Genomic DNA, 17,174 nt, shown 5'->3' on the forward strand with positions numbered 1-17,174 from the left:
ATTGATACTTGACCCTCACGTGGGTTCACCGTATCATCTTGCTTGTCCATGAAGTGATAATATATGTGCAATCATTTTCTTGCAGTTGAAGCCTTCTTATAGAGTCTATATGACAGCTTTACAGTAAACAGTGTATCTTGTTTCATATAAAAAAAGAACCTGTTAATTGGTTAATGGGGTTGGTTACTTTATGTGAGAGAAGCAAGCATAAGTAATTTTATGTACATACAATTTTTCTACATAAAATCACATCCAGTGAAAATATAACCTTTATATATTTAAAGGAATATTCCATTTTCTTAAAAGAAAAATCCAGATAATTTACTCACCACCATGTCATCCAAAATGTTGATGTCTTTCTTTGTTCCGTCGAGAAGAAATTATGTTTTTTGAGGAAAACATTGCAGGATTTTTCTCATTTTAATGGACTTTAATAGAGCCCAACATTTAATACTTAACTCAACACTTAACAGTTTTTTTCAACGGAGTTTCAAAGGACTCTAAACGATCCCAAACGAGGCATAAGGGTCTTATCTAGCGAAACAATTGTCATTTTTGACAAGAAAAATAACAAATATACACTTTTAAAGCACAACTTCTCGTTTAAATCCGGTCGTGATGCGCCAACGTGACCCCACGCAATACGTCATGACGTCAAAAGGTCACAGAGGACGAACGCGAAACTCCGCCCCAGTGTTTACAAGTGTGTTGAAAGAGGACCGTTCCTACGTTGTTGTATGTCAACTGATACTAATTAATGTCTTTGTGTCAGTTTAGTGTTTACAATGGTCCGCAAATGTGCGTTTTATCAACACAGTCTCACACCCATGGCGTCAATATTTGACGACACTTGACCATGCGTCAATATGTTGACGCGGAGGGTATACCTTTCGCGTCACTTTTTGACGAACTGGGGACTTCAATACTATTAGGTACGCGAAATTAAACAGTTGTCAACTGACATTGGGGTTAGGGATAGGTTTGGGTAGGGATGTCATTATGTAAATCTAACCCTAAACCGACGCGAAAATGGTAGAAAATGGTAAGAAAATAGGAAAGAGAATTTCGCATACCTGATAGTATTGAAGTCCCCAGTTCGTCAAAAAGTGACGCGAAAGGTATACCCTCCGCGTCAACATATGGGTTGGTTTTATATATGTAACACGTGACCTCCCTACGTCACTACGCATTTACGTTAGGTCGCGCTGGACCGGATTTAGACGAGAAGTTGTGGTTTAAAAGTGTATATTTGTTATTTTTATTGTCAAAAATGACAATCGTTTTGCTAGATAAGACCCTTATGCCTCGTTTGGGATCGTTTATAGTCCTTTGAAACTCCGTTGAAAAAAACTGTTAAGTGTTGAGTTAACTGTTAAGTGTTGGGCTCTATTAAAGTCCATTAAAATGAGAAATATCCTGCAATGTTTTGTTGGACTGAACAAAGAAAGACATCAACATTTTGGATGACATGGTGGTGAGTAAATTATCTGGATTTTTCTTTTAAAAAAATGGAATATTCCTTTAATATTGACTGAGAAAAAGGTCATGTCAAAGACAAATCAATGTAAATTTAAGCTTTGATGCTACTAATTTCACAATTATATTATGAGGCTTTAGCCTGGATTGATAAAAATGCATGTTAGAATGAAAAAAAAAAAAAACAAGAAACAAAGGCTGATTATTTTACATATGACATGCCAAATCGCTTGCATTTCTGCGTAAGTAAGACATTAATTGAAGTCTTGAGCACATAATGTGACCCAAATGGCCATGCTTTAAGCCACGCCCACTCTGTCAGCCATAGCTTCATGAACAGTAGCAATTTCTGTTCTCCGAGTGACACTGTTCACCCAAGTGTTAAAAAATACCCTTAAAAGCCTGCGTTGATAAAGCGGCAGGGCCAACTTAACTGTGAACGTAATTGCAGCCTTGCTGCGAAAGGTTCAACCTGCTAGATTAACCCTATGAATGGAGGCCATTTCCAGCCTGATTCACACTGCATGCTATTTGCAAAAAATAATAGTCAATTGAATAGAGTTTTACATAAAAATAAACTAACTTGTATTCTTTTTTATTCTTTTTATTTTTATTGTTATAAGTATACAGCTGTTTGTCTGAAGAAAGATGCATTTCCTGAGCCTTTTCCCTTGAGAAACTCATGTAGTTTTTTTAATAAAGCAAGTTTCACTCACTTCTAAAGTAATAATATCTCTCTCTCTCATTCTCTCTCGCATTCTCTCTCTCTCTCAAACACAGTAAGGACCAGACAGAGGAAAATATCTATTGGTGAAATGTATAAGATTTATTATTGTACACATATCTATTTCTGCTGCGCTGCTATCACACACAAAAAAAATTACGATAAAGTTCACAATTCTTTAAGGATAACAAACCATTCATTTGCATAATGCTAATAATAATATAAATACAAAGGAAAGACAATGCTATTGAGGCAGCACAAGATCTTAAGTCAATTTTTCAATTTAGGACAACAGTGCCTTCTGTTGGTGGGCAATGATAAAAGATGACACAATGCTGTCTGCAACATGTCATTCATTTCACCTTCACTTCTTCTTATCATAATCAATATTACGAAGATTATAGGTTTATGAAATCATACAGTTGCAGAAATTCTTTACATTTGGGATGTTAAATAAATAAAAGCCCTGTACATTGTTAAATTTATATATTATAATTGAGTAAAATACTTTATATATGGTGTGTGTTTGAATGCAGCTATTTTTTCTTGTATTGGCCTGAAATGAAACAAGACCAACCTGATAAAATTTCATAATATGAGCAATTTAAAAGAATTACTATCATGATTGTATGATTTTTCCAGAAGTAAAATTTCCATATAATTCATTTTTTGATTCTTCCCACAGTAAAAAAGAGATCAAGATGTATAGATCAAAAATCATACTGGGAGACCAAATAATGATCTCACATATACACAAGGCTTTGGAGTATAATGCTGCTTTCTTACTGCTGGGGTTTATGGATTTGTTCCAGGATGTTCCTATGGAAATGAAAGGAGAGGATCATATCTAATGCCAGGTGATGGATTCCCTTCATGAAAAGAGTTAATGAAAAAGCACCTTGTGTGCGTGTGTATATAAGTGTGTGTGTTGGCCATGTTCATTTCTTTCTTACTTCATCAAAGGTGGACATCAAAAACCTCATCCTCTTTCTCATGAGAGCCATCCTTGATGACTGTGGAGGTAAAGAGAAAAACACAAAATACAAAATAATTAAATGTACAAAACAGGAGAGTGATAATACTGATAAATTATTATAAAATGTGTAAAATCTAAATAAACATAATATCTACTTTAGTGTTTCACAGAAACAGCAGCTCATGTTTTTTTTTTAAAGACACAAGGGGTAAATAATGTCAGAATATTAATTTTTCGACTAACTAATCCATTAATATCTGCATGCACTCTATTTGGCATGCATTTCAGATGTTTAAACCTGATGAATCTGATCCATGTTAACAGTACAATTTGAGACCATCTGTGCAAATAATGGGCAAATGTCATAAATGAGCTTATTTGAGATCCTTAAATATTTAAACATCAGTATTATTGCCTTTTATACCTCATGTGTCTAACTGTGTTGCATAAAGTGTGTGTGGACTTCATAATGAAGTACGAATATTTGTGCATTTACCCGGGCACTCTTCTTCTTCCTGGGCGCTGTTAGGAGGCGGGAAGCTGAGGGAGCGTGTGGCTCTAAAGGAAGCACTACTGTCACAGCTGACGCTCTGTGTCCGCTTGCGGCACTCAATGGCCAAGCGACTCTGACAGTCTTTATGACAGCTCACCCCGCACACTGAAAAACAACAAAAGGAGTCGCACCGCCATAAGCATGTACACAGACTCAAGATCTGCACTGTGATGCTGTAAAAATGGCTTTCATACCTTTGCATTTGTATCGTTGTTTGTTAAATCCCCATATCTGAAAATAATAAAAGAAAAAATATAAAATGTAAGATAAAAGTGGATTTTTGATAAACAAATGAGATGCACAAAAAATACCCATAACTTAATGTATTTTTTATATTTCTTTTGGCTACTTGCACATAAATAACTTATAATAGCCAATTTGAAATATGCATAAATAATGTTTACATATATAAAATGTAATAATGTGACTAAAAATGCAATAATTTTATTAATTTAAGGTGATAACAATGTGCAATAAGGTTCTATTTGTTAACATTAGTAAATGCATAGCTAACACGAACTAACAATGAGCAATATAGTTTGTTTAGCAATTGTTCATGTGTGAATTAACTAATGCAACACACTAGCAAACTAAAAACATTGCAGAAAAATGACAAAAGATCTTGTGTTGGGGCGGATCTTGAAAGGAAATAAGAAAATAGGAAGCGGTTACTATCTACACCCAACTGTAAGTCACTGACTGTGAACATAACAACATCTTTCCCTCAGGCACGCCCTCCCCCCAACTTGCTTTTATAAAAAACAAAACCGCTGTACTCGAGCAAAAACAACATCAGGGCTGTGATGCCATAAAGCTCTGACAGCAGAGACAAATTTGAACGAATACCAGTTGTAAACACAAATTTGATTCTTGAGTGATAATAAAATCGATTGCATTATGTACATATATAGATACAGATCTGGATGCCTGTTTCTCGTAACGCTGAAGAGAGCTTATTTCATCTCATCTGCGAGCTGTCAGCAGATTGGAGATGAAGATAAAGAGTTTGAGCCCTAAAATGAAAGGAGCACCCACCACGCGAGAACAGTGGCGACAAAATGAAGGCTTGACACTGCTCGCCTCTGTAAATGTGTGAACAAAGCCCATTTTGCAGTTCTGTAAAGAAGTTGCCTTGGTGAAGTACTCAATCATCTCCTCTCGACTAATTTTACAATCCCTAGAGGCAAAAAATGTAAAAAAAGAAAAATGGGACATTTACGGTACCATAGACTTTGACAAATTGATGTAAACACATACAATGGATAAGCTGGACGGATGTTTTGATTAACCCACCGGTTTTGGTCCACTTCATCGAACTTGCCGAGGTACGGGAAATTGCGCCTGATGGTCTCAAACTCTTCTTGGGAAATGTAGCCATCGCCATTGGTGTCATAATTTTGGAACACTGACTGTAAATAAGAAGTATTCTGTTTAGAAGTAATATCACTCTAAAATACTTGATTCTGATTGGTCAATAAGAATATTTGAACATAAAATGTTGTAGAACAATCACTATACAATATTTTACAGTAACTGATTTCACTGAACGTCACTGTGCTACTTTTATGACTTGTCTCACCCACTGATATACTGTACATTATTACATAACAGCCCTTAAAGGGACACTTCATTGTATCTGATTAGACCATTAGCATCACGCTCAAAAATAACCAAAGAGGCAAAGTCATTGATTATTATGTTAGAATGAGAGTATAGTTCCTACCCCATATCTGCCTAGAAAATCATAACTTTTAATTTTGCGTCGGTCTTAGTACAGGATTTAACTGCAGAAGAGTCAAGTTTGAAATAGGAAAAATATCAAAACTCTTTGGTTATTTTTGAGCGTGATGCTAATGGTCTAATTAGATTCAATAGATTATGCTAAGCTATGCTAAAAGTGGTTCCACCAGACCCGGAGATCTGCTGAATGGATTCCAAAAAGGTAAAAATCAAATGTTTACCTCTAGGGGAGCTGCAAAATGAGCATATTTTCAAAAAAAAAAAAAATGGTGGGCGAGTCCCTCTCCTGTCATTTAAACGTGAGCGGGAGTAATGACGAGTTTATATTGACGCGAACTAATATTATGTCTGAGTCCACTGCTTTTGTTGTAAGTAAACATGCTGCACAGTGTTTCGTACATGTATATGTTAGAGCTTTATCTGAATTTCCAGCGCAGTTAATGAAATAGGATCGCGCAACTTTCACACGCTTGCAAAATGAAACAGCGGAGATCAGCCGCTTTAGTTTTATCAATGAAAGTCTAAAATAGTGCTGTCCACCATGTGTTCGCGCCAGAAGTCAGAATAGATGTAAAACATTGTGTTTAGTACCTCAGATTAGATAAATGGGCGGAGAGAAGGCGGTCACGTGTGGCTGTTCGAACACATTCAACCACATGTGCGTTTACACTACAAAAGCAATCTGATCGAAAGGGTTTTCGACTACCTCTTAATGTGGTTTAAAGTGGTCGAAAGTGGACAAGCTCAAAACGTTTTGAACATCGTTTACACTTGGCATTAACGTCGTCCACTTGTGATCCGATCGATGAAAACGCATGTTAATGCCAAGTGTAAATAGCCTCTAAGACCAAGTAGTGATGAAACGCGCTCTGTATAGTGGTTTGTCCATTAAGGGCTACTGTAGAAACATGACATTTATGGCATCCTTATATGCGCAGTGGAATTGTACTTGCGTTCATGTTATATATTTACGTACTGTACGTCTTATTTATGTATCACATGATATATGCTGCAAAAGCAAGGCAATGGCAACGTGCATTATCAAGGGAATACGGTCATGCGCTGTATATTCTGCAGTGTCCCAGTGTCGTGCCATTCAAAAATTCAGTTTTTTCTGTTTCTTAAACTTTTTAAGATCTCAAACTAATCTTGATTAGACTGTACATTCATATAGAGATATGTCAATGATGCTATCCGCAGCGTTGCCAAGTCCACAGTTTTCAAAGCAGTTCAGGATTGGGCTTATTTTAAACCGTTTCTGTGGGTTGTTTTTTTTCTACAGGAAGAATGGCTGAATTTTGATAAGGAAATATAAAGAAGATAGAAGGATTTTGTTCATTAGTTATTGGTATTTGGGTTGTGCATGGTCATTGGGATGGTTTTATGACAGGGATCTGGCGCTTGCACAGACATTTTGTTCGGAATGTACAGTACTGTGCAAAAGTCTTAGGCCACCATCACCAGCTTTGTTATTTTAGCAAAGTTTTAATGTCCACCCATATTTATTTTCCACTCTTTTTTAAGATACAAACAAAAAATACAGGAAATATATACACAAATCTATATTTTCTTACTAAATGTCTTCTTCAGGCATCAGTCAGTATTTTAGTTGTGATCTCTCTTGGCACGAAACACATCTTGAGCTTTTTTAAGGAGACTGAAGTCCTGAAGTAATTCGATTAGAATTAGAAATTAGGATTTAATTTCATTTAGGTTTAAGAGATCATGCAGTTTCCTGCTATTGCTCAAGCGGAAGGGGAGTTTACCCTAAAAACTTCAGCTTATACTTTTGTTTTGTTTTTAATATTCTTGCACATGTCCTCTCTTTTCTGGTTTTATTCTAATAAAGAGACTGAGAAATAATTATATATGATCAATATACAATTGCAGAAACAACAAATCTAATGGTAGCATGGTGGCCTAAGACTGTTAAACAGTACTAAATATGTAAGCGAACATTTGAATCAGATTGCAATGTCTATATAAACTGTACTTTCATAATCTGCAATCGGATTTATGAAAATTGGTGCATATGAACGTATTCTTTGTAAATGTCAATATAACTGTTCAAGTTCACTGTGCATTAACTATTGTAAACAGGTAATATTTTGATTTTTTAAAATGTATTAGTAAGTGCTGAAATAAACATGAAGATATATACAGTAGATTCTGTAGAAGTATTGTTCATTGTATAGGTTAGCTTATGCATTTACTAATGTTAGTAAAAAAATACCTCGTAGCATATGAGTAATACATGCTCAGAGAATAAGTGAATCAAGAATTAATCCTGTATGGGTCACGTACCTCTACCATTTTTTCAATGTGTTTGTTGATAATGGCCGGATCGGCTTTAGGCTTGACAGAAGATGCCCACTGTTCTATAAGTGGAGACTGAGACGTTGAGCTGGAAGTCTAAAAGGCAAGAGATCAATAGCGTAGTCACTTAGCAAGTGAAAATAAGGCAGCAGTAGATATGTATAAATGAGTGCTGTCTGTTGGTTGAACAAAATAATTACAGACTCGTGGTTCAGTCTCCCAGCTGCGAGTCCACGTAAATGGATTATGCAAGCAACATAAGAAATTAATCTGTCAGATTGTGTCATGAGAGCTTGTAATTGGTGGTTTCTACCTCAGCCAGTCACTCATTTGTTGTTATGTGTCGGTGGGTGGGACTCACTGAACATTTTGCGCTTCGTGGCTCCCTCTGGAGAGAGAGCTGATAAATCTCCTCTTCTGAATGGTACTGGTCCAAAGACACCTGACCAGAGATGGAAAGAAATGCAATGCTTTTCGGTGAAATCCTGCTTGGTTACACATGAAAAATTATTTCGATTCCAGATAACATCTGAAACCCAGTCTTGTGTAAGACGGCGCTCGTGCTCCATCCCGCTTGTATTAAACTCACTATCAGCAGATTCAGCAAGTCTGAATTGGCTTCTATGTTTGGCGGGGTGCTCTGAACGACCGCCAGCTCCTCCAAGATGGCATACAATTGATGAGTCTTGGTGAGGTTGACCCTGCTTTTCTCCGGGTCGGCCCAATCAGGCAGTGCCACATGGACGGCAATCAGGTCCTTTAGATGCACACCAAGAATGGGAAAACGAAATCCCGAGCATTCCGAGAAACGCTGACGGTAACGACTGTAGTTTCCGGATGAGGTGACCAGCTCCACCAATCCATCAAAAACCTGATTAAACACAAACCAGGTCATTAGCGTGTTAGTTCTAGTTTATACACCATGAGAAAAAGTTTTCAAATACATTCTTCACAAAAGCCTGTTTGGTTTCCTGAATACGAAACACTCCACTTGAGTATTGATATTTCTGTGCAATCTGGCGAAGAGTATGAAAATGGCACTCGAGCCATCTGGTGCTGACTTTAACAATCTTATCTCCTTTAGCCAGAGTTTAAGTGTCACAGTTTGTTTGTTTTCATGCCAGAATTGAAGGTGTGCGTCACTGGCAGTTCTCACCTTTCGCATCTCGCTGCAGATGAGCGCCTGTGTATCCTTTAGTCGAGCGATGGAGCTGTTGCTAAGTCCACCTACTACTGCCATCAGGGTGTTGAAGTTCTGCAACTGCAGTAGCTTCTGTTCACATACACACACACACGTACACCAGACAATAAGCACGGGCTTCATATAAACGGCATAGCTGTGAATATAAGAGAGTCATGTTAACCTGAGCCACTTTGATGAAATCACTGATGACTGTAGCTCTCTGTTGAGCTGTGGGCTTACTGAGAACCATGATCTGGATCCACTGGGAAACGCTGTTAAAGAGAGTTATGAAACGCTCCAGAATGGGATTGTCCACTGTGCAGCCGTGCATCACGAAACTGTGGTAGTCCTGGAACTAAAAGCCATTTTCATTCGCAATATGAATCCATATCATACATAAAATGCTGGGATATTTGCAACTCATAGTTGGATCAAAAAGGGACACAATCGTTGGGTTAAATTCACCCAGAAAATGTTTATATTTAACCCAAACATGGGTTAAAGATAACCCTAGCATTTTTTGGGGGGGGGGTGCTTACATATACAATGGGTCAAATGCGCACTGTCAGAAAAACACTGCCTTTTCTGTCGCTGGGGAGGTGCACTAAGGTTCCGTTTTAAACTTTTACAGGTATACTAAACATTAAACAATGTTGTATATTTTTGGGTACGTTACTGTACCTTAAGGATCTATTATGTACCTTTAAAGGTTCAGTTAAAGGGATACTCCAGCCAAATATCAAAATTACCCTGTGATTTACTCACGTTTGGAGTTATTTTAGTAGATGTCCTTGCTCTTCCAAGCTTTATAATAGTAGACAAAAGGGATCAGGGAACAACTTCTGACTTTAAACCCCCTGTGAAAAGTCCTTCACAGAAGTAATCCACATGGCTCCAAGGGGTTAATAAAGGTCATCTGTGGGTACTCAATGCGATTTGGTAAGAAAAATATCCATATTTCAAACTTTATCAACTATAACTAGCTTCCTGTATCTGCGCCATCTTGAACTCACACGATTCACGCGAGAGTTTTAGCGTAGTGAGGGTTGGTTGCCATGGGTACGTTGCGCAGTGACTTATGAATTGCATGAGTCCAAGATGGCGTCATTATCAGAAGCTAGTTATTATAGTTTATAATTTTTGAAATATGGATATTCTTCTAACAAAAGAACACTGATTACCCGCAGAAGACCTTTATTGACCCCTTGGAGCCATATGGATTACTTCTGTAAAGAGTGGATGCACTTTTCTGGGGTTTAAAGTCAAGAGCTGTTTTCTGTTCCCTATTTTATACCATTATAAAGCTTTAAATAGCAAGGACATTTACTAAAATAACTCATTTGCTAATTTTGATATTTGGCTGGAGTATCCCTACTGTACCATGAAAATCGGACTTTTTCATGTTTAAGTGCTATAATTGGGTCCCCAGTGCTTCTACCATCCTAGAAAATGTGTAAAAGATCAACTCAGTAACTTAGTTTTGCTAAACCATTCTCTGCAAGCATGTGAAAAAATAGCTCATTGACATTTGGCTCCCTGTGATGTCAGAAGGGGATAATACCGCCCCTTAATCTGCACTATAAAACCACGGCACTGCAATTTAGTGCAAAGATCAACTCATTTGCATTTAAAAGGACACACCCAAAATGTCAAATTTTTGCTCACACCTACAAAGTGTCAATTTTAACATGTTATAATAAATTATCTATATGGTATTCTGAGCTAAAACGTCACATACGTACTTTGGAGACACCAAAGATTTATTTTACATCTTAAAAAAGTCTTGTGAAATGTCCCCTTAAGGTACGCAATAGGTCCTTAGGGTATAATATTGTACCCCAAAAGATACAACATTTTTAATGTGTTGTGTAACCATAAAGGTGATAAAATAAACCTTTGATGGTACCACCTCAGCGACAGAAAAGGTACAGTTTATACTCACAATAATTTTGCAAAAGGATTTGTACTCCATGTATGTGAGATGTTCGGCGAGGGTGGATGCATCCAGGTGGTCAAACAGAAGAGAGGTCTTGCGTTTCTTCTGCACAGTTTCGGTCAGCTGTCGTCTCCATTCGTACGATGGGCTGCAGGCGACAAAATATGCAAGTCATTTTGGGTAAAACTTTCAGATATTTTCCAGTACTCATAGCAAATTAAGTTTTATGCCTTTGGCAGATGCTCACATTGCATAATTTCAAGGGTTTACATTTTTCATCAGCACGTGTGTTGCCTGGGAATCAAGCTTACAGCCTTTGTGTTGCCAATACAATGCTCTACTAACTAAGATACAGGAATACTTTCCAGCTTAAAAAATTACAATGTCTTGCATGCATCCACATCTACAGTATATAGGACCACAGGCCCTTTCATCTTCAATTCTGATGTATAACAGATGTCATCGTTGTACAGTAAAATCCACTCTCAAGCTACAAAGTCTCAAGCTACAGTATGTGAATAGGAAGTGAATGGACCATTGCATAAATGCTCAGCTGTCCGGGAAGTGCAGCTCATCTGTGATATTCGGCACATTCTCCAGCCCTCCGCATGAAAAGATCAGCGGTTTGGGTGAATGCTGTGGCCCTGTGACTCACATGCTGTCTACATCGATGAGCAGACTACGCCTCACATCTCCATTCTGCTCCAGTCGCTCTTTCAGACCGCGGATCTGCTCAGCCAACTCGGGGTTCAGGTCAAATTCAGCTGGGAACTCGGATATCCAGTACCTGACAGAGAAAGAGAGAGAGCAAAAAACAGAGAGAGAGAGAGAGCTGTGACACAGAGAAGTTATGCATAAAATGGGTCTTGGCACAACATCAGGAGAACGAGTTTTTCTGTGAATAGTTTTGCCTCGAACGTTTTATTTAAATTCAGAATGCATCTTTGTGATTCAATCCAGCTGGCTTATGACACACACCATGCACGTCTTCACAAAAGATCCAGCGGGGTGCAAAACTCTGAGTCTACATTTTAGAAATGTTTTTTTAAACCTGGAAATAAACAGGGTTTGGGGATCTTGAAAAATGTATAGCTTAATGATGTAAAATTATTTTCTAGGTCAAATGTTTGCAAACTCCATTTTTCAAAAGGTCAAATTTTCATGCCTCCTCTGAAGCTCACAAGATTGTAATATTTATATAATGAATTATAAGCCCAGCCATTTTAAATGAATGCAAAAGTACGCATTAAAAAATTAACAGTCTTTCACTTCCTGGAAACTAGACAAAAAAAAAACTAGACGCCTTCTGCAATACACATAAATGTGCAAATGAATACATTTTCACTAAGACTCTTGGACTCCACTGTATCTGTACAGTTCATCATATGTACTGAGCATTTGTGCAAAAAATGAAAGTAAACAAATGGGTAAACAAATGGGTTTAACCTACTTGACAAGGTGACATATTTGAGACTGGCGATTTGCAGAGCAGTCCTGTTCTTGAGATCTGGAATAGTGTCAAGGTAGCTGCACTTCATTGCTACTGTAGTATAGGCTGTGAGGACGGTAATTGAAAAAGACTGTGATGCTGTCAACCCTCTCTGATAAACCCCACCCATGAATGTACTAAGTGCTAAATGTCGTGCATAAAAGTCAAGCTGTCACCTTGGAAACTAAATGTACAAAGACTTTTATTTCTCTTTAGTTGCATTTGACAGTAATACTGTTTTTTGAATTGCAGAGTAAGCTCTGGTGAAGTAGGATACTTTTGCAGAAGTTTCTTGGCTAGGTCAGTAGAGGACAGATACCAGGGATGCATGGTGAGAAACATGCGTACAAGTAACCTCTCCTTCAGAACGCCTTCATTGTCTGGGAGAAAGACAGACAGATAGAGACATACATTTACCAAATGACTTTACCTTACTTAAAATACACATATTTTCTGTTATTTTTATTCTTTGGTGACACCTAAGCACCAAATGATAAATAAGTGTGGACTTAGAACTAATACAGTGGTGATGAATAGGTTATTGGTAACAATTTACAAAAATGTTGTATTAGTAAACATTAGTAAATGCATTAACTACACTCTAAAAATGGCTGGGTTATTTTTGATCACACGATGGGTTAAAAATGATCCAATGTTGGGTTGTTGTTATGCAACCATGAGGTAAAAATAACCCAGCATTTGGGTTAAAACAACCCAGCATTAGGTCAATTTTAACCAAGCAGTGTGTTCTGTCCAATATTTACCCATTATGGGTTAAAAATGACCCAGTAATTTTAGAGTGTAACATGAACAAACAATTAACAATATAATTTTTTAGCATTTATTAACTCTTGTCAATGTTAGTTAATGTCAATACAGTTATTCATGTTAGTTTATTGTGAACTAATATTTACAGTTTAACATTTTTGATTTTAATAATATATTAGTAAATCCAAAAATTTATGAACATGAACAAAGATTAATAAATGCTGTAAAACTATTGTTTATTGATAGTTTGTGTTAGCTAATGTGTTCACTAATTGTTAACAAATACAAGCGATATATATATATATATATATATATATATATATATATATATATATATATATATATATATATGGATAATTGATAAATAAAAATGCATTAAACATTACGGAGCATGTACACAAATTTATGTGTTGCCAGTAACTAGAATCACATCTCTGTGTAATTATTGGAACAACACAATTAGTTTTAACATATCTTGTTATAGTTATGTTATCATTTCCTTTTGTTTATTTGAACACAAAATCAACATGAAATGACACACAAAGTGTTAAAATAATACATAATGGGCCCTATTTTAACGATCTAAGCGCATTGTCTAAAGCGCATGGCGCACGGTCTAAATGAGAAATGGGTGTGTTTTGGGTGTTATTTGCAATAAACCAATGAGAGTCTTAGCTCTCATCCCCTTTAAAAGCCAGTTGCGCTGGCGCTGTGCGTAATCTCTATTTAGATGACGGACCTTGTAAACTGCAAAACTAAGCGGAGGAAGAAGACCACCAGTTTAAGAATAATGTTAAAAATGTGTTGTTTTCATTTTTATTTACTTACCAGGCTACAGGTGAAGCAGCTCTTTACACCTTCTAAAGTCTCATAATCGGGCCTCATTTATGTCCAAGAGACTCAATAATAATCTTTTACATTCAATCCTTTACTTTTTCATATTTAAAAGCGTTTTTGTGCTGCTGCGCATTCATGTATGTGATAAGCAACCCCGCGTTGTCGTCCCGTTTATAGGCGCATATTACTAATGCGCTCTTTAAATAACAAAAAACATATTGCGCCATTGACTTTAGACTTTAGACCAGGTTTTCAGACCAGAACGCTCATGGGCGCAAAAGGGGGCGCAAATGCATTTGCTATTTAAACAACGTGGCGCTAAACGTGAAAATGATAATTGTGCTGGCTGGAAAATAGCAAAATACACTTGAGTTGCGCATTGCGCTGCATTGCGCCGGGTGTAAGATAGAGCCCAATGTGTTCAATAAGATAACACAAAACAATGTGTGAAAATTAACACATCCTGTATAGTACAGTCGATCATTATGCATAAATATATAGAGAGCTGATGACTCATGGCAATTCTTCCCTCACCAACAATATCATTATTTTTTCACTTCTTTTACTATGTATCAAGTATGTCATCTTTAATAAGACTTGTGAGCCTTGTGGGAATACAATGTTCAATACAATATACCAAGGCTACGCAAGTTATAATGCCAAAATCCAACTAAATGTAATCTAATACAAAATAAAAGTAATTTTCCGCATAACATATGAGTTTGTGCTTTGTGTAATTGTTATGTATATATAAATACACACACATTCATGTATGTATTTAAGAAACATTTACATGTGTATATATATAGTTATTTATATTTTTATATAATCTATATAAATAAAAAACTATATAATAACAAAACATTTCATAAATGTATGTATGTGTGTGTGTGTTTATATATTGTTAATATGCCCATCCCTAATTAAAATACATTATATACAATTCAAATGCAATGCACAAGAATGTGTATATCGTCAGTTTGTATTACTTTTATGGATAATTATTTTCTTTTGCACCAACACATCATCACACTTTCAACAGATTTATATGGAAATATATACATGTTATTTTAAGCCATGTTAAGAACAGAGGTCCCTACTTCATCTCTCTAGCCACCAAAGTCTTTTGGTTGGGAAAAGAGGTTAAGGGCCTCTGAGCAAGAGATATTAAATGAGAAATACTGAAGGGTGTGCAGGGAATAGGGAAATAAGAATAAGAAGAAGGAGGAGAGAGAGAGAGAGAGAGAGAGAGAGAGAGAGAGAGAGAGAGAGAGAGAGAGAGAGAGAGAGAGAGAGAGAGAGAGAGAGAGAGAGAAGAGAGAGAGAGAGAGAGAGAGAGATGATTAAACAGAGTGTTTACACAAAAGAAGAAAAAGGCAAATGTGCCGACTGACCAAAGGCTTTGATGCAGGCTTCCACCAGCTCATCCACACTGGAAACGCCATCCATCCTTCTCTACTCCACTGTTCTCCGCCGCCCCTCCTTTACCCCTGCCTAATTTTCCACTTTTCTCTTTGATCCCTCTCTTTTCTCAGTCTGAAAATGAGACGACACCACGCACAGCAAAGGAAACCGAATCAATAAAGCAGAGAATGGCTCGGAGATTCGAGATGTCGTCGACTTCTCGTTTCCATCAAACACGCACAAGCCCGGTCGCATCTAAAACAATCATCCAGTGAAAACAAGGTGCATACAGGACATAAACATTCATTGTGTCACAGCAAACCATAAAGTAAGCCTTGAGAAGACTTTCAAAGTGAACTTACCCGGTTAATGTGACATCAATGATGCACACTGATACCTCTTTAAAGACAATAGAGAAGTGTAACACAGGGTTTAACTGCAGCCTCTGTACCTATGAAAGAACTCAATGTACTGGAAAGCGAGGGCCTCCATGGGCTGGGGTTCACTCTGAGAGCAACAGCCTGTTTCCTGTCAGTTGAGAAATTTACAGCAGTTGCATTTCCTGTTCATAACAGAGACTTATCAACTCATTTTTCACAACACAAAGGATTGGGAGAGAGAAAAGCACGAGAAAAAAGCAATTTTGTTTGATTTGCAGCGTGTTAAAGGCAAAACAATTCAGATTTTCAGAATCTCATTCTTATTGGTGACACTGGGAATTGCCTAAAGGTTGATATCTATTTTTGGTTAGGGTAAATTACAATTTCCATCCTTATTAACAGATAATCTTTAAGAATTATTTCTCTTTATTTACATTACATAGATGAATATAGTGAAGGGGCTAGTTGTCACACTTGTAACATGTGAATATTTTCCAGATCATATAAATGTTTATTTTCATTGAAAATACTTTTTTGTATAGGCACATACATTAAAGAGCACATATTTCATTGCTATAAACAACGTTATTTTGGTATATATTTGGTTATTTGGTATAAAACAATGTGTTTGCGTGGTTTATGGTTAAAAAACATTATTTTCCACATACCGTGAATTTTTGTAGCTCCAGATTTCACTCTCTTCCTGAAACGCACAGATTTGAAAAGCGTCGTCTCCCTGATTGGCCAGGTAATCTGTACGGTGTGATTGGCCTGAATACCTCTGACGTCAGCCGGAAATGTGACGCTGCTTACCATGTTTGAAAGATTTTGTCACAATGCAATGCTGACAGGAGTTAACTTACAGGCTGTGATTCGAAGCGGGAGGAATTATGATAATGTCGGTCTTGTCTACATCACCAATCCAGGAAGTAAACTGTTGCCTACAATCCGTGTGTTTGTTGTAGTCCAACAAACATGTACTAATACACACTTACCAAGAAACCAAGAAAATGTAAAAACGTGAATCGGACAATAGATGCTCTTTAAAGTCTTTGTTACACAAAAACAAACCTTCATTGTCTAAGAGAAAGCTCTACCGGGGCGTGTTGTCACAATATATACAATAGGTTGAACTATGAAACCTGCCATTATGCTTATTAGTGTAGGTCTTTGTAAAATGTTATTATCAAACAGCAAAAAAAAAAAAAAAATCAGTAGTTCTCCACTGAATGTATGTTAGTGTGATTTCCTCTCCCAGTTAATAGCTTTAACTTGTTTACTGTACAGTTATAGGAAACATATGATAAAACTGAATTGTAGATTGCAGATTTTTTTTAATCCACCATGGATTTCCCTCAGCCTTTTTCCACTATACAAAGGGTGTGATCAATG

General features: G+C 36.9%; 1 protein-coding gene across 2 annotated transcripts; it reads right to left on the reverse strand.

Annotated features, from left to right (window-relative positions):
* Positions 1 to 2,281: 2,281 nt before the first annotated feature.
* On the reverse strand, positions 2,282 to 15,931 carry rasgrp2 (RAS guanyl releasing protein 2 (calcium and DAG-regulated)). Of its 2 annotated transcripts, none has more exons than XM_065287137.2 (17): positions 15,765 to 15,931; positions 15,393 to 15,534; positions 12,671 to 12,773; positions 12,355 to 12,411; positions 11,560 to 11,691; positions 10,911 to 11,052; positions 9,150 to 9,323; positions 8,942 to 9,058; positions 8,375 to 8,656; positions 8,147 to 8,227; positions 7,774 to 7,881; positions 5,023 to 5,138; positions 4,765 to 4,906; positions 3,924 to 3,960; positions 3,673 to 3,834; positions 3,154 to 3,213; positions 2,282 to 3,019 (listed from the first exon to the last, which is right to left on the reverse strand). In XM_065287137.2, exons 2-16 carry the CDS (start codon positions 15,445 to 15,447, stop codon positions 3,158 to 3,160), a joined length of 1,764 nt encoding a protein of 587 aa, XP_065143209.1. In that variant the 5' UTR covers positions 15,448 to 15,534; positions 15,765 to 15,931; the 3' UTR covers positions 2,282 to 3,019; positions 3,154 to 3,157. The 2 variants fall into 2 exon arrangements, with proteins under 2 accessions (XP_065143209.1, XP_065143208.1); XM_065287136.2 differs by having other exon boundaries at positions 15,393 to 15,657.
* Positions 15,932 to 17,174: the final 1,243 nt, after the last annotated feature.

Source organism: Paramisgurnus dabryanus, chromosome 18 (genome assembly GCF_030506205.2).
Source record: "Paramisgurnus dabryanus chromosome 18, PD_genome_1.1, whole genome shotgun sequence".
NCBI classification, from domain to species: domain Eukaryota; kingdom Metazoa; phylum Chordata; class Actinopteri; order Cypriniformes; family Cobitidae; genus Paramisgurnus; species Paramisgurnus dabryanus.

Coding starts and splice junctions, on each gene's coding strand:
- rasgrp2 (XM_065287137.2), bottom strand. CDS start 15,447: ATGGATGGCGTTTCCAGTGTGGATGAGCTGGTGGAAGCCTGCATCAAA. Junction 12,412..12,670: donor GCCAAGAAACTTCTGCAAAA/GTATCCTACTTC, acceptor ACACTATTCCAG/ATCTCAAGAACAGGACTGCT. Junction 3,835..3,923: donor ACAACGATACAAATGCAAAG/GTATGAAAGCCA, acceptor GTTGTTTTTCAG/TGTGCGGGGTGAGCTGTCAT.